The sequence below is a fragment of the Polypterus senegalus genome, chromosome 3 (assembly GCF_016835505.1).
Source record: "Polypterus senegalus isolate Bchr_013 chromosome 3, ASM1683550v1, whole genome shotgun sequence".
NCBI classification, from domain to species: domain Eukaryota; kingdom Metazoa; phylum Chordata; class Cladistia; order Polypteriformes; family Polypteridae; genus Polypterus; species Polypterus senegalus.
Genome location: NC_053156.1, coordinates 56152615 through 56166337, shown reverse-complemented (window position 1 = coordinate 56166337; position 13723 = coordinate 56152615). Strand labels below are relative to the sequence as shown.

At 39.1% G+C, this 13723-nt stretch overlaps 1 protein-coding gene across 1 annotated transcript in view; it reads right to left on the bottom strand.

Moving 5' to 3' along the window:
- Positions 1-10170: 10170 nt before the first annotated feature.
- The window catches only part of rps26 (ribosomal protein S26), a 14464-nt gene continuing 10911 nt past the window's right edge, over positions 10171-13723 (bottom strand). The window contains exons 3-4 of the mRNA XM_039747247.1: positions 10399-10529; positions 10171-10263 (exon numbers count right to left, since the gene is read on the bottom strand). Coding sequence (XP_039603181.1) covers positions 10228-10263; positions 10399-10529 — 167 coding nt within the window. The 3' untranslated portion in view covers positions 10171-10227. The remainder of the gene's footprint in view (positions 10264-10398; positions 10530-13723) is intronic.

Sequence of the window (13723 nt, the reverse complement as noted above, 5' to 3'; positions counted from 1 at the left end):
CTGGAACTTGAGCAGATCAGCTATTTTTATACTCCTCAGAATTCATTGTGACTGCTGTCAGTAGTTCCATCATCAATAGAGATAAGTGTGCCAGTGCCGGTGGCAGCCATATACTGCATGTCCAAGCCATACCATCCCCACCACCACGTTTAACAGATCAGGTGGTCCACTTTAGATCCTTTAGTTCCTTTTTGTCTCCACACTCGTCATCACTCCAGTTACAGGTTCATCTTTTTTTTCGTCAGGCTAATTTAAGTACTTTTTCACAAACTTTAACCTGGCCATCCTGTTTTTGTGGCTAACTAGTGGCTTGCATTTTGCAGTGTGGCCTCAGTACTTCTGTTCATGAAGTCCTCTGCAGAAAGTCATCTCTCACACATCCACATCTGCCTCTCTTTCTGGTCTGTTGGACAGACACTTGGGGCTTTTTCTTTCCCGTAGTGAGGATTCTTCTTTCCTCAGCAGTGCAGGTCTTCCTTGGCCTACCAGTCCCTTTGTGACTACTGAGCACCCATGTGTGCTCTTTCTTCTTAACGATACTCCAAACAGTTGATTTAGGTCATCCTAAGGTGTTACTGATGTCTCTAATGGTTTTATTCTTGTTTTTCAGCCTCATAATGGCTTCTTTGACTTTCATTGGCACAGCTCTTCTCCTCATGTTGAACAATGGCAACTCCAGACTCCAAAGGGTAGAAGCAAGTCAAGGTATCTTGTTTTTGTTCTAATGAAGCAATGAAATCCACCTTAGGAATCACAAATGCCTGTGATTCCAATTAATCCAAAAATCATGACTTCCTGAAATAGGGATGAGATGTCATATATAAAGTGTTGTCATTTCTACTTAAGACTGAAATGTATACAAATGCCCTTAAAGTCTGCAAAGTGCACTTTAATCAAGTCTGGAATTGTTTCATTTGTAGTTCTGAAGCAGAGGGCTAAATCAAGGAAAATGTGTCTTTGTCCCCATACATTTTGGAGGACACTGTATACAGTACAACAACTGGAACATCAGGGCTGATCTAAAAGAAGAAGCACTGCTGCTAGGATTGCAGCTCAGATAGTCCAAATGTTGGAATGGGATGGCTGGGTTTGAAAGTCCCATGACATTGAAAACTACTGGCCACTCCATAAGCATTTGGTTTCAGGGCAGAAAAGCGTTGCACATGACTTGCTGACCCAACATTTTGCCTCCTATTCATACAAAACTTACACTGATGAAAGATTTTTCAACAAGAAAGATTAAAGGTTTTGACTTTTGAGACAGATTTTTCTACTAATAACTGATGCCAAGGTTAAGGAAGACATTTTTGTTGGTCCACAAATCAGACATCTCATCAATGACGTGCAGTTTGAAGGTCTGCTAGTGGAACGGGAGGACATTGCATAGAAGGCGGTCAAGAATGTTGCTGAGAATTTTCTTGGTAGCTACAAAGCACCGAACTACATCCAGCTGATTGACAACCTGCTTCAAGAGTACAAAGCCATGAAGTTCAACATGTCGGTAAAGATTCATTTTCTGCATTCACACTTGGACTTCTTCCCAGCTAGTGATGAACTTGATGAAAGGTTTCACCAGGACATTGAAACAATGAGAAACCAGTAACAGGGAATCCGTCGGTGGTGGCCAACTATTTTGGAACACCAGAAGAATCAGATGCTGAGTAGAAACAAACATCAGCAGCAAAACCTTTTATAGCTCAATTGAACAAATGCAGTGTTGTCAGCAACATTAAGAGATTAAAAACACTAACTCTCAAAATTCTTATGAAGTGCAGTCAATCTTAAATTTTATTTGTCTTTAGCTTAAAAGTGTCTATCATAACCATCAAAAGATTTTTTTTGTCCAGTGTTATTGGTCAGAATTGTTAAATTAACAAGTAGTTGCCTTACCATAGTTCACTGACCACCTCTCATCTGAAATCACAGAACACCCTTCCAACATTTTTCTCTCCAAAGGTGACGAGTCCCTTTGGTTTCTCAAGTGGTTCCAAAAACTGGTGTAAAGCTGTGACTACACTAAAGCAGATGATGTCCCCACATCCTCCTTTCTAGTAGTTCACTTGACTTGAAGGGAATGCAGAGCCCCTTCACCATGTCCGGTGAGTTGGCTCATCTCTCCAAACTTTACACATACAGATCTTCAAGGGGTGAGTTTCAATGAAAACACCGTTGAACAATTGAGGACTTATCTGAACCAACGCGCTCATCTGCCTCTCATTGCTGTAACCGCCTAATGCAATTATGTAGTTTATGATGGCTGCTGCTGTCTAATGCAACCACAACAGTGATCATCAGGTTTATAAATTAATGAAATTTGACCACAAAAATGAAAGTTCAGAAAAAGAACACATGATAGTATTCTTAGAGTACAGTGGAACCTCTGGTCACGACCGTAATTCGTTCCAAAACTCTGCTCACAACCCGATTTGGTCGTGACCTGAAGTAATTTCCCCGGACCGTACAAGCTGTATGTAAATATATATTATTTAAAGATTTTTAAGCACAATTCTTTATGCTGCCTCCCCAGCACACCACTGCATAGAAGAGGGCGCTCACCACAACCGTCTGGTAGAACATCTGCAGCATCTTATTGCAGGTGTTGAAGGACACCAGCCTTCTAAGGAAGTATAGTTGGCTCTGTCCTTTCTTACACAGAGCATCAGTATTGGCAGTCCAGTCCAATTTATCACCCAGCTGCACTCCCAGGTATTTATAGGTCTGCACCCTCTGCACACAGTCACCTCTGATAATCACGGGGTCCATGAGGGGCCTGGGTCTCCTAAAATCTACTACCAGATCCTTGGTCTTGCTGGTGTTCAGTTGTAAGTGGTTTGAGTCGCACCATTTAACAAAGTCCTTGATTAGGTTCCTATACTCCTCCTCCTGCCCACTCCTGATGCAGCCCACGATAGCAGTGTCGTCAGCGAACATTTGCACGTGTGTGTGTGTGTGTGTGTTGTCTCGGTCATGATGGTCCTAGAAGACAACACCCTGAGTGCAGTAGGTCATCTGCTTTTATAAAGGTAAATGTGTTGGTCTAGTCTTTAATCTCCAATAGCCTCTGATCACTTAATCACCCATCATTTACCATCTTCTCCCTGAAAGGCACTGCATTGGCCTCATGAACTCTAAAACTAAAAACCCATCCTCCCCGATGTCTGAAGCAAGCAGCAGATGTTTTGGAAAAAAACATTTCAGAGAAGTCATTCATGGAGATCAGATAAGAATGCAGAACGGTTCTTTATTTGCTCATAGGTGTGCACAAATGTCTCAGTCCATGGAGTGAGCAATCATTAATACAACTCTTTCCCTTTCATCTTGTCTAATAATATATCATATCATCGGACTCTTAATATGCAGAATTCTATCCTCTTAGCCAATTGATTACAGCCACTAGCAACTTTGTATACATGTCGATTCTTCCATTATTCAAAACGCTGCTTTGTTAACAGGGTTGTTTTACAGGTTTTCCCGTTGATTCACCCCTATTCATAATAGGGGTGTTTGGGCTTTCTAACTAGTCTGTTCTCACTTTTAAAAAGGGTTTTCATTACACGTCTACTTCATTTTAACTTGGTGGCTTCTCTAGATGAGGCAAAAGCCTCACATGCCCAAGCTTTAAGCCACATTGTGTTAACCTTTTAGTTGCATTCAATTCTTATATTTAATCATTCATTGTTAGAGCTTCATTTAAGTATATACTTGTATTAAATTGTAAAAATTATCATATATGGATTACAATTCTGTACGGATGGGCTGGCTTGTAATGGTGAGCGCTGCTTGTGCAGTTACGCTTTCCCCAAAAATCACCGTAAAGACCTACAGTGGATTCTGAACATCAACAGACCCCCTCATTGTGGTGTACATTTAATCTGAAATGGATACATTTGCAATCTACACTTAATAACTCATAATGGCAAAGTTAAAAAATGTTTTCAGAAAGATTTGCACATTTACTACAATTCCAAAAGTAAAATTTTGCCTTTCTGTAAGTATTCAGACCCTCTGCTGTGCCACTTCAAATGACTGCTGGGTGTTTAATTATCCTTGACGTGAACATTTGTTTTCACTTTGCCATTAGTTACAGCACCCCTAGATACTTGTATTCCTGAATGATCTCCACATCCATACCTCTAATAGACCCAAGGGTAGGTAACTGGAGATCGTGATCTTCTTAAATCCACCACCAGTTCTTTAGCTGATTCGGCTCCCACCAGTCAACAAAACTGTCCAGCCCCTGGCTCTATCCTGTCTGGTCACCATGCCTGGCACTTCCCACCACTGCACAGTCATCACCCCTCTGTGTTGTGCCTAATGAAAAGCTAATTTGTCGCTGTTCTACACAATAAAGTGAAGGTCTCTGAATCCACTGTACTGTATAAAGTGGCCAATAGGGCAACACCACAAATGCACAAAGAGCCGCTCCGAGCAGCAGCAAGAACTGGCATCCAAAAAATGAGAGAAAGAGCTGTCACCTGCAGCAGCTGTGAACGTGGCACTCTGATGAATCTGCAGACTTTTTTCTAGGCTCAGGGTGGCAGTAGCACCAGTCAGTGCCAGCGGCACAACCACATGGTAAGTGGCTTCCTGGGCTGTGTTGGTGTGCAGTGATGACCCCATGGAGTTCTGGGACACGAGGCTGGCTGTGAGCTGTGAGCTCATTCAGAATGCGCTAGAAGTGTTGTGCTGTGCAGCCTCTAGCTTACTGCAGATGAGAGGACATGGCTGTCCACGGACATTCATAAAAATGAGCAAGTCAACTAATTTTTCAACGTGAAGCCTGAAGACCATGAGGACTGATTGAGATCAGTGTGTGGGCTGGGTGGTCTCGTGGCCTCGGAACCCCTGCAGATTTAGTTTTTTTTTTTTTTTCTCCAGCCGTCTGAAGTTTTTATTTTTGTTTATTTGTTTTTTCTGTCCTCCAGGGCCATCGGACCTTACTTTTATTCTATGTTAATTAGTGCTCCCTAATTTTAATTCTTATTTATTTTGTCTTTTTTTCTCTTTCTTCATCATGTAAAGCACTTGGAGCTACATTGTTTGTATGAAAATGTGCTATAGAAATAAATGTTGTTGTTATTGTTTAAAAATGTTGCGCCACTCCAGAGCCATTACTGGGCAGCATATTGTGCAGTGCAGAGTGCAGACAGTGCTGGCGATGCTGAATTGCAGTTTAATCCCAAGAGCTTTAAATGCAGCCAATCAATTGCTCCTTGTAGAACTGTTTGTACTTATAAGTACAATCACCTCACTGTAAACTTGCACTACAGTTATAATATCGCACAACCTGAGCCACTTTATAAAGCGCGTATTTACAAATGATGACGATATTTTCAAGATGAAATGCAGCAAAATATGTTGATTATATTATACAGATAAAACTTTAACTTCATTTAAATAATCTGTATTGTTAATAATTAAACATGTGAGGACACGGTGCCGCAGAGCTAGAAGTTCACGTATTGTTCCTGCCTCGCGCTGTATATTTGCTGAGGCTGGCGCGACACTGGAAGGATAGACGGATAGAATAATTAAACACGTACTATGAAGATATTTCAATGTTCCTTAAAATTTTTGAAGAATCGTTGTTCTAAGCTTACAGATGGCTTAACGTCTATTACAGAGCTGATTGTGTAGTGATTGGGTATTTGGGGAAAGAAAAGTAAGGACAGGAATTGGAGGTTAGTACGTTTGAGAGAGACAGTACTGCTGCAATAAATTATTTCATCAAAGGTCGCACACGGCACAACAGCATCTTGTGTGAGGCATGAACAATCAGTGCGCCATCGTGTTCCCATGTTTAATAACATGCTTTAACTCCTATCATCATGAAAATTATATCATGTATACATCTCAGTATTTCATTTATTCAGAGAGCTGTAATATCACGAATGTAATGGATTCTGTGTCCTTTTGGAGAAAGAGAAAGAACGGAAGCACGTAGTGATGCACACACATAGAGCACATTGAAGATCAAATACAAAACAAAGCATTTAATGTTCTACTTTAGTTACGATGGGATTTGAGAAACCAGTAATTTAAATGAATTTAAGATGAAGTTTATGATGTTCTACTTTAATGACAAAATAAACTACATGATTAAAGTGGAAATTTCGAGATTAAAGTTGACATGTCGTGCTTTTTCCCCCACTGTATGCCTTTTTTTGTCTGTACCGTACGTAATAAGCTCAGACAGTGGGCTTCAACTTGCCTTTCCACGGCAACTTTGATATGTGACTTCTTTTTTATTTCCGGTATTCTAACAAAACATCCTACCCATCGAAATGATCAAGTCACTGATACTACGCATGCGCAGACCAAAATTACGCAACTTAGCTATACTACATTAATGCATTTATTACAGTTTACTACATAGGCCTAGGTATTTACTGTCAAAATTTTATAAGTTGTATATTTTGCATGTGTGACTTTTAATCTTGTACAGGCCATTGTATCCATGCACGAGTAATGACCGTCTTGTGAAATCTTCGCATCAGGCTGTGTCTCTTTCGGGCATTAAATGATGCATATATAATAAATTGAGAAATGTTAACATTTCCATAAATTTGATAGACGACTTCTAAATATAACATGTTAAATGATGACATGGTATAACGTTATAAGTTTATATTTTTACGACTTACAAAAAACTACGGTAGGATACTTCGACAAAGTAGGACAAATCGTCAGAACACTGGCACTGTGCGACTTTGTGAACTTGAGCTTTCGAGTTTCTCCGACACGCTATGTAACTCGCTCAACTTCCTTTTGTTGATTATACCACGGTTTATTTGAACAAATAGTATGTTTTTCCTTTGCCTCCACTTGGTATTCGCTGAAATTCTTATATTTTCCCCGTGCTTTTCCCATTGTCTTTTCACAGAAGGCTGCGCTTAAGGGCGATTTATATTGATTTGCATATTCAAAGAGGCGTAATTCTGGGAGGATTTGGGGCGTTACAAAATGCGCGTGCACGAGCGTTAGTTTTCACGCTGGTCGGGATTTATGTAACGAAAGAACGTGGAAGTTGGAGTACGCACAGATTCCTGCATCTGGATTTTTCTGCTGCTGATTGAAGAGAGAAACTGGAGAAAAAAAAATGCAAAAAAAAAAAAAACAACTCCACGGTCATCGTGATGGCAGAGACAGACGGGATCTTCAAACACAAATACACGTCTGGGGACAACCAGATTAAAAAGATTGTGGCGAAGAGCCGCAAAATCCATCTGATACACCCACAGGGCTTCCTGTCCGTGAAGTTTAAACTGCTGCTGAGGTCCCAAGAAGAGAACAAAAGAAAACGAGCAGAAGATCTGATAAAAACCTAAAATTAGGGCTATTCATTCAGGAGCTCAGTAGCACAACGTAACTGGAGCTGAATAATTAATTTACAAGTTGTAATGAGTGCCTCAACAATGGAGACAGACACGCATGTAGCCCACCGCAGCTACTTGGCTCCAGTGCCTCTGTGAACTACGATATCGTTCTCTCATTTTGACTGCTGCATCACAACATGACATAACAGCAGCGAGTTGCGTTTACATAAACATTGTGGTCTTCATCAATCGCGGCTCTTTCGTTACGGTGTGTTTGCATTTCCAGTTAGACAGTAATGCCCCATTTCTTTGGTTACTCGTTTAGGCAGAAGGTGGGTGCTGTGCAGCCTCACTGGTGCGTCTACTGGTGTCGTTAGGCAGATTTGTTGAGTCAATTGTGCACCTCCTGTGGCTCTTCGTTATCAACTCTCATTAACGGTGGTCCTTTAGACGGAGTGTGTCACACCGTTTACATCAAATGCATATTTGTAATTCACAGTCACAGCTGCCAGATTGTCCAACTTTATATCATAAATGAACATCAGAGAGCACACCCAGCACTTGTGACAATCTATCGTCCACCTTTACCACTTGCACACTGATGTCTGCCAATGCCAGTGTATAATCAGATGCTACACAAAGGTTTCCCCCCGTATCAGGTTGCGTTTAATACACACATTCCTGTCTCTAATAGCTGTTTTAGGAGACGTTTCAACTATAATCACTTCATTGTAATCAGAAACGTGTTTTCCGTCAGACCAGGTTAATGAGAACTGCTCAAACCCCAACTTTGAGGGCCGTCTTTATGATATGGTGGACTGGTTTACAAATGTGACCCTCAGGGAACCATCTAATTGTTCACACTCATTTTTAAGCAAAATGTACTTGGATGTTTGCACAGCAAGGCGTGCATTGCTGAATTTAGCGGACGCGGTGCCGAATCAGCCTCAGCTCACCGAGCGGCGCTCCCTCAGACTCGCTAACCTTCACTCCTCATGAACTGATGAATGGGGTGAGCGCTGCTCAGAGTCGCAGGTTTTTTGTGCACACCGTGTTGATGTGGATATGCTGAGGTGGTAGAAGACAGTACAGTAGTCATAACCAGTCTGCAAATAATGCAACACTCAGCTTTGACACTTAATAGTTTACACGGGACACTTCAGATCTGCACTAACTTTGTCATTTAGACTTTACTCAGAAGTAACACCGTTTCTAGGTTCCATGTGCAACTTTAACCCAAGATGTGTGTCACTTATATGGTAAACATGCCAGCTAAAAGGCATTCCCCTATTTAACTTAGAAATATGCAACTTACGAAGGTCCAATTTAGCCGAGACATTTCCCAATTGAAATGAATACTCCGCATTAAATGACTGGTCAACACTTTAGTTCAGGTACTGCAGAAATGTAACAATAAACGAGTAAGAGATTCAAGAGCTTCACAAAGGTTGCGTTTTCCCCCTTTTTGCTGACAGAAATGTGCAGAAACAAATGGCATAATACTATTTTAAATGTGATATTTTACTAATGGTCACTTTAATAAAACAGTAGAGCTTAATGTTCTACCATTCTGCAATAAGCATATCAGACAACATGACCAACAATCGAGCAATGTTAGCTATAAAACAAAAAAAAAGGAGGTACCAAATGGCAATTTGAATGTTGCATATTAATCAGTGTTTTCAATGGACAATTTCGCTAATATGTTTCACTATTTTGTAATTCATGGTGGTGACAAGTAAACTGCAGTCTTGACCAGGCGTAAATACACTTTGCACTCCTTCAAAAATTCTGGACAGTCCAAGGGGACACTTCTGGTGTGCCACTGTAGCCATTACGCCTGCCATCGCTTCCATTCTGATACACCACACTTGATACGCATCCACACATCTGTGCCTTTGTCCAAGGCCACTTATCCAGCTGTAGGTACACAAACCACTTTCCATTATCCAGTGCAGGTTGGAAACCTATTATACAGTTGATTTGACAAAAGGGCCATCCTACTCGTCAAAGTCCTGGTGAATAACTTAATTGTGTGAAGGACACACACGACACCACCTGCCAGGCCTGCAGAACACTTCACAAAATACCGTACAGCTAATGGCACTGGGATCACATTGCCTGCTTTCTGTTTTCATCATATACAGCATTCCAAACTGTATTTCTTTTCCCATCAACTAGTTTATATATTATGTTCAAACAAATACAAATACAAAAATTAAGGGTTTTTAAACTGCAAAATTTAAAGTTTAAACCTTCAGCAGAAAAAAAAAATTAGCATGAAACCTAGAATTCAACTGCAACAGGACTTCTTGTAGTGAAGACTCCAAAGTCCCATTTTTCTCTTTCAATGTGGCTTGGTACTGAAAGTCATGCAAGACGTGTATATTTTAGGAAACTGAAACATGACCAGAGGGGTCCTTGTACCCCCATAATACCACCACACAACTGTTGTAACAGCATCAGTGTCTTCTCAATTCTTCCTAGGGCTTAAAAGTGTATTAATTATTAAAGAAATGGATAGAAGGTTGGAAGCTGGATATTGTACAGTCATAGAAAGATGACAAAAGTGGAACCCAATTTACTATTGAAAATTACACAAATGTAAGCTTAAGTATAAAATGACAAGATGTAGTTTAAACAAAATAAATGTATATTAAAAAAAGACATGAAATAAAAGAGAGCTAGATTGATGAGCTACACTGATGTGAACATAGCCTGCTAAATGTGGTGGTACACTGATCAAACTACGAAGTCAAACAATCAAGGTAACAGAAGCCCCTTAACCACATGAACAAACCCCACACTTCTGAAAGCAAAATGGTAGAAAACCTAAACAAATTACATTCAAGTGTTTCTTTTCACAATCAAGGCTTTATTTCTTTAATAAATGTACATTAACTTCAGCTCTCTACATGGTTTTTGGAGGAGCTCTGGGCGCACCACCCTGAGAAGAAAAGGAAAACAAAATTAGCCAATGACCAAACTGCTCAATAAACTTCCCCATAAGACACATCCCACCAAAGTGTAAATCATTGTTCTTAAAACGGCCCCTCAACACCATTTCAAGTGTCATACTCACACTGGGCCTGAACCTTGGTGGAGGAGTACGGTCCTTCCTAGCCTCACGGGAGCGGTTCCTCACTACCTTGCTGTGAATGGCACAGCTCACACAGTAGTGCAACTTTACATAAAGCTTGGGCAGAACATAAGCTGAAAGAGAAGAAACAAATGGTCAATATGGAATTGCTGGTAGCAAATCAATTCTCATTTGTGATTCAAAATATTCTTAAAGCATTCACGGAGATGGACAAAGCAGAAAATATTGCTGGGTTTGATAAAGTGAAAGCCAAAAGCCAGTTTTACAAATTTAAACTAAATATCCTAATATTGAAGACTGATGATCTAGAAATAAACAAACAAAATGTTTGTCTTTTTTGTTTTTTTTTTTACATAAGGAGCAACGTGCTTTAGACATACTTTATGCACTCATACCTGCGGATCTGCCATATTCCATACATAAACCAATAACTATGAAAAAGCCAATGAGCACTAGCATCGATAAACCATGACTGACAAGGGAAAAAATAAAACATCCAACTTTATCATAAATGTTGGCAAACAGCATGAAACAAAATAAAAAGCTTATTCTTAAAGGTGTTCCCAAAACCCGCTGAAATGATTACTGCAATATTCCTTGAGGATGACGCTGCCTTTATGTACAGTTTGATGGAATCAAAACAAATGACAGCTCTGCCCTCCAAGCTCACTTGACCATTTCCTGCTATGAAAGGGAAGCACACATACAAACGATGTTTAGACTCTTTTTATATTTATATATATATATATATATATATATATATATATATATATATATAGTTTCACTTACTGTGACGAGGTTTTAAAGATACTACCTGCTCTACTCTGTGTACTGCTGACAAAGCATGCAACATTTTCTAGAAACTTAGCAAAGCTCATCAGCATTTGCAATTCCAAACACTTTTCCCTGCCTAACTACTGCATTTTGCTTAGTCATGTCTTGTTTCTTTTTAAGGAAAACACACTAAACAAGTCTCTAGGTATTATAAATCCTGCAGTAATGAAGAACAGCAAAGAGTCTTCACTCCTAATAACCTCAGCTACCAAACAAATGTGCCTGACCTTTAAAACATGGCTTACATTAATCACCTTGAGCTTCTTTCCTACCTGCAATTCAGTCCAGGTTGAAGACAATTTCTTTACAACATGTCTTAAGAGCGAGACACCATGCAGACACTCAATACAAATATTATCGCCTGTATGCTGGTGTTGCTTACTGTGTAACTAATAATTCCACCATGTATAACTGAAAGACCCACCAGATGCATCAGGATTCATTTTTAAATGAAATTATTGAAGTATAATGTTGATTTTGTTTCTCTCAAGTGCATCTATTCAACAACTATACACATGTTGCTAGAGATCTTATGCCACAAATGGCCTATTATCTGTAAAAAGTAATATTTCAACCATGACACCATCTTAGGTTAAGTTACAAGTAAGGCAGGAGTACAGCGAGAAAGGGTCTTCAAAAGAAAATGTGAATCAAGCAACACTAGTGCTTATGTAAAATATGGCTCATGCTGTTATCACTTAACACAGAACCTCAAGCGTATTGTTCATACTTATTTATTGTAGCAATAAAGGTCTTTCACTTGCTTTTCACATCCATGGGCAAACCTTTGCCTCTTTAGGTGCAAAAATACCATAGAGGGGATCGAAGCATTTTCAAAAACTTAGCAGTCCCCTCTAATGCAACAACAATTTGAAGGATAAACTAGCATCCACTGAAAAAAGAACCAAGGTAAGCACAAAATATCAAGCTGTGGAATTTATAGTACATGCTATTTGTTAACATTAAACTAAAAAACTATTGTCCAATAAACCTTACCTGCATTAGTCACATACAATGTGACTGATGGCAACAACCTAAAATTACTTAGACCAGTTAAATAAAAAAAAGGACTGGTTTAGGGAAACAAATACAACAAAACCTGATCCATAGTACACTGTCATCTTATGAGGCTTTACGGTGTTCTTTTTCATTGCAATTTTTTATTTTATTTTTCTGTCTTTCATGACAGATACTTGTTGGATAAAGGCTAGTTTTATTTTTTGTGTGGAGGGAAGGTCAACACAGATGATCCATACACAGCCTACCACTAACAAAAAAAATGTGTTCACATGAAGCATTAATTACTCATTCTTCACACAGAGACAGATTGTTGTCTGGGACATCCAGAAGTGTAAATGTGCCTTCTGCTTGTAGCTTTCTGTAATTTACCATTACTGTACAAAACATAACTGTGAATGAAATCGTACCCAGTATATTTGGTTCAGAGTATATACCCAACCCTTAAATTACAAAAAAAAAAAGACCCAATATTTTTGCAAATACTTATTTCTGCTTTGTAGGGTTGTTACCCACGGTACACAAAAACACTTAAAAGATGATTTAAACGTTATTTCTCACAGACACTTCAATGGTGGTTTTGGAAAATATACATCTGAACAGTCTCTCAAAATAGTGGTATATTTTATGGTCTACAATGCTCATACAATCAAATGTTTCCACCGGAAATTAGGTTTGCAATCTGCTTTATCTGCAATGCTGAATAAAATGTGATCAAGCTAGAACAATTAAGTCCTAAAACAAGACTAAACTGGAACAGAGACTGTGCTGAATACTGACGATTAATTCAATCAATTTATGCTAACAGATTGAAGTCATCTTTTTGATTATATGAACTTTTTTGGGAATCTGCATTCCACTGCAACTTACTATGAGAAATGTCCACTTAAATAGACATGAGTGCAAGATATAAGCTACACAGACTGTTTTACATCCAGGAAATGGAGCAAACTGATCAAAGCTTGAATTTGGAACATTTCAAGCAAGAGGGTGATGCTCAGTGAAACCTCATACTGTGCCGAAACAGAAAAATAGCACATCTATAATACATTATCACATAAAAAACAAAATTCGTATTGTGTAGTTAATTGCATGAAACTCGTTTGAGTAAGGATTTTACAGGCATTCTAAAAATTAGTGGAAACGGTGAACAATTTAAAGATAAAACATAGGCCAAAAGAACTGGGAAATGCAACTGTCCCTTTGTGTATTACTGTCTTAAAAGTAATGTCTTTGCTCATGGACTTTCATGTGAACTGTGTTTTAATATGAGCCTTTAAATATTTCCCATAGATCTGTGTGGTTCAAACCCGATTGGTGAGGCGATGTTAAAGGAAGATTTTACAGTACTTAACCTTTCAAGAGAGACAAGCACCTCCCATTGAATCTATTTGATTATCATAGTGTGAACAAGAACTCAGACGCTCATTGCTGTACACAATTTATCAGTAACAGA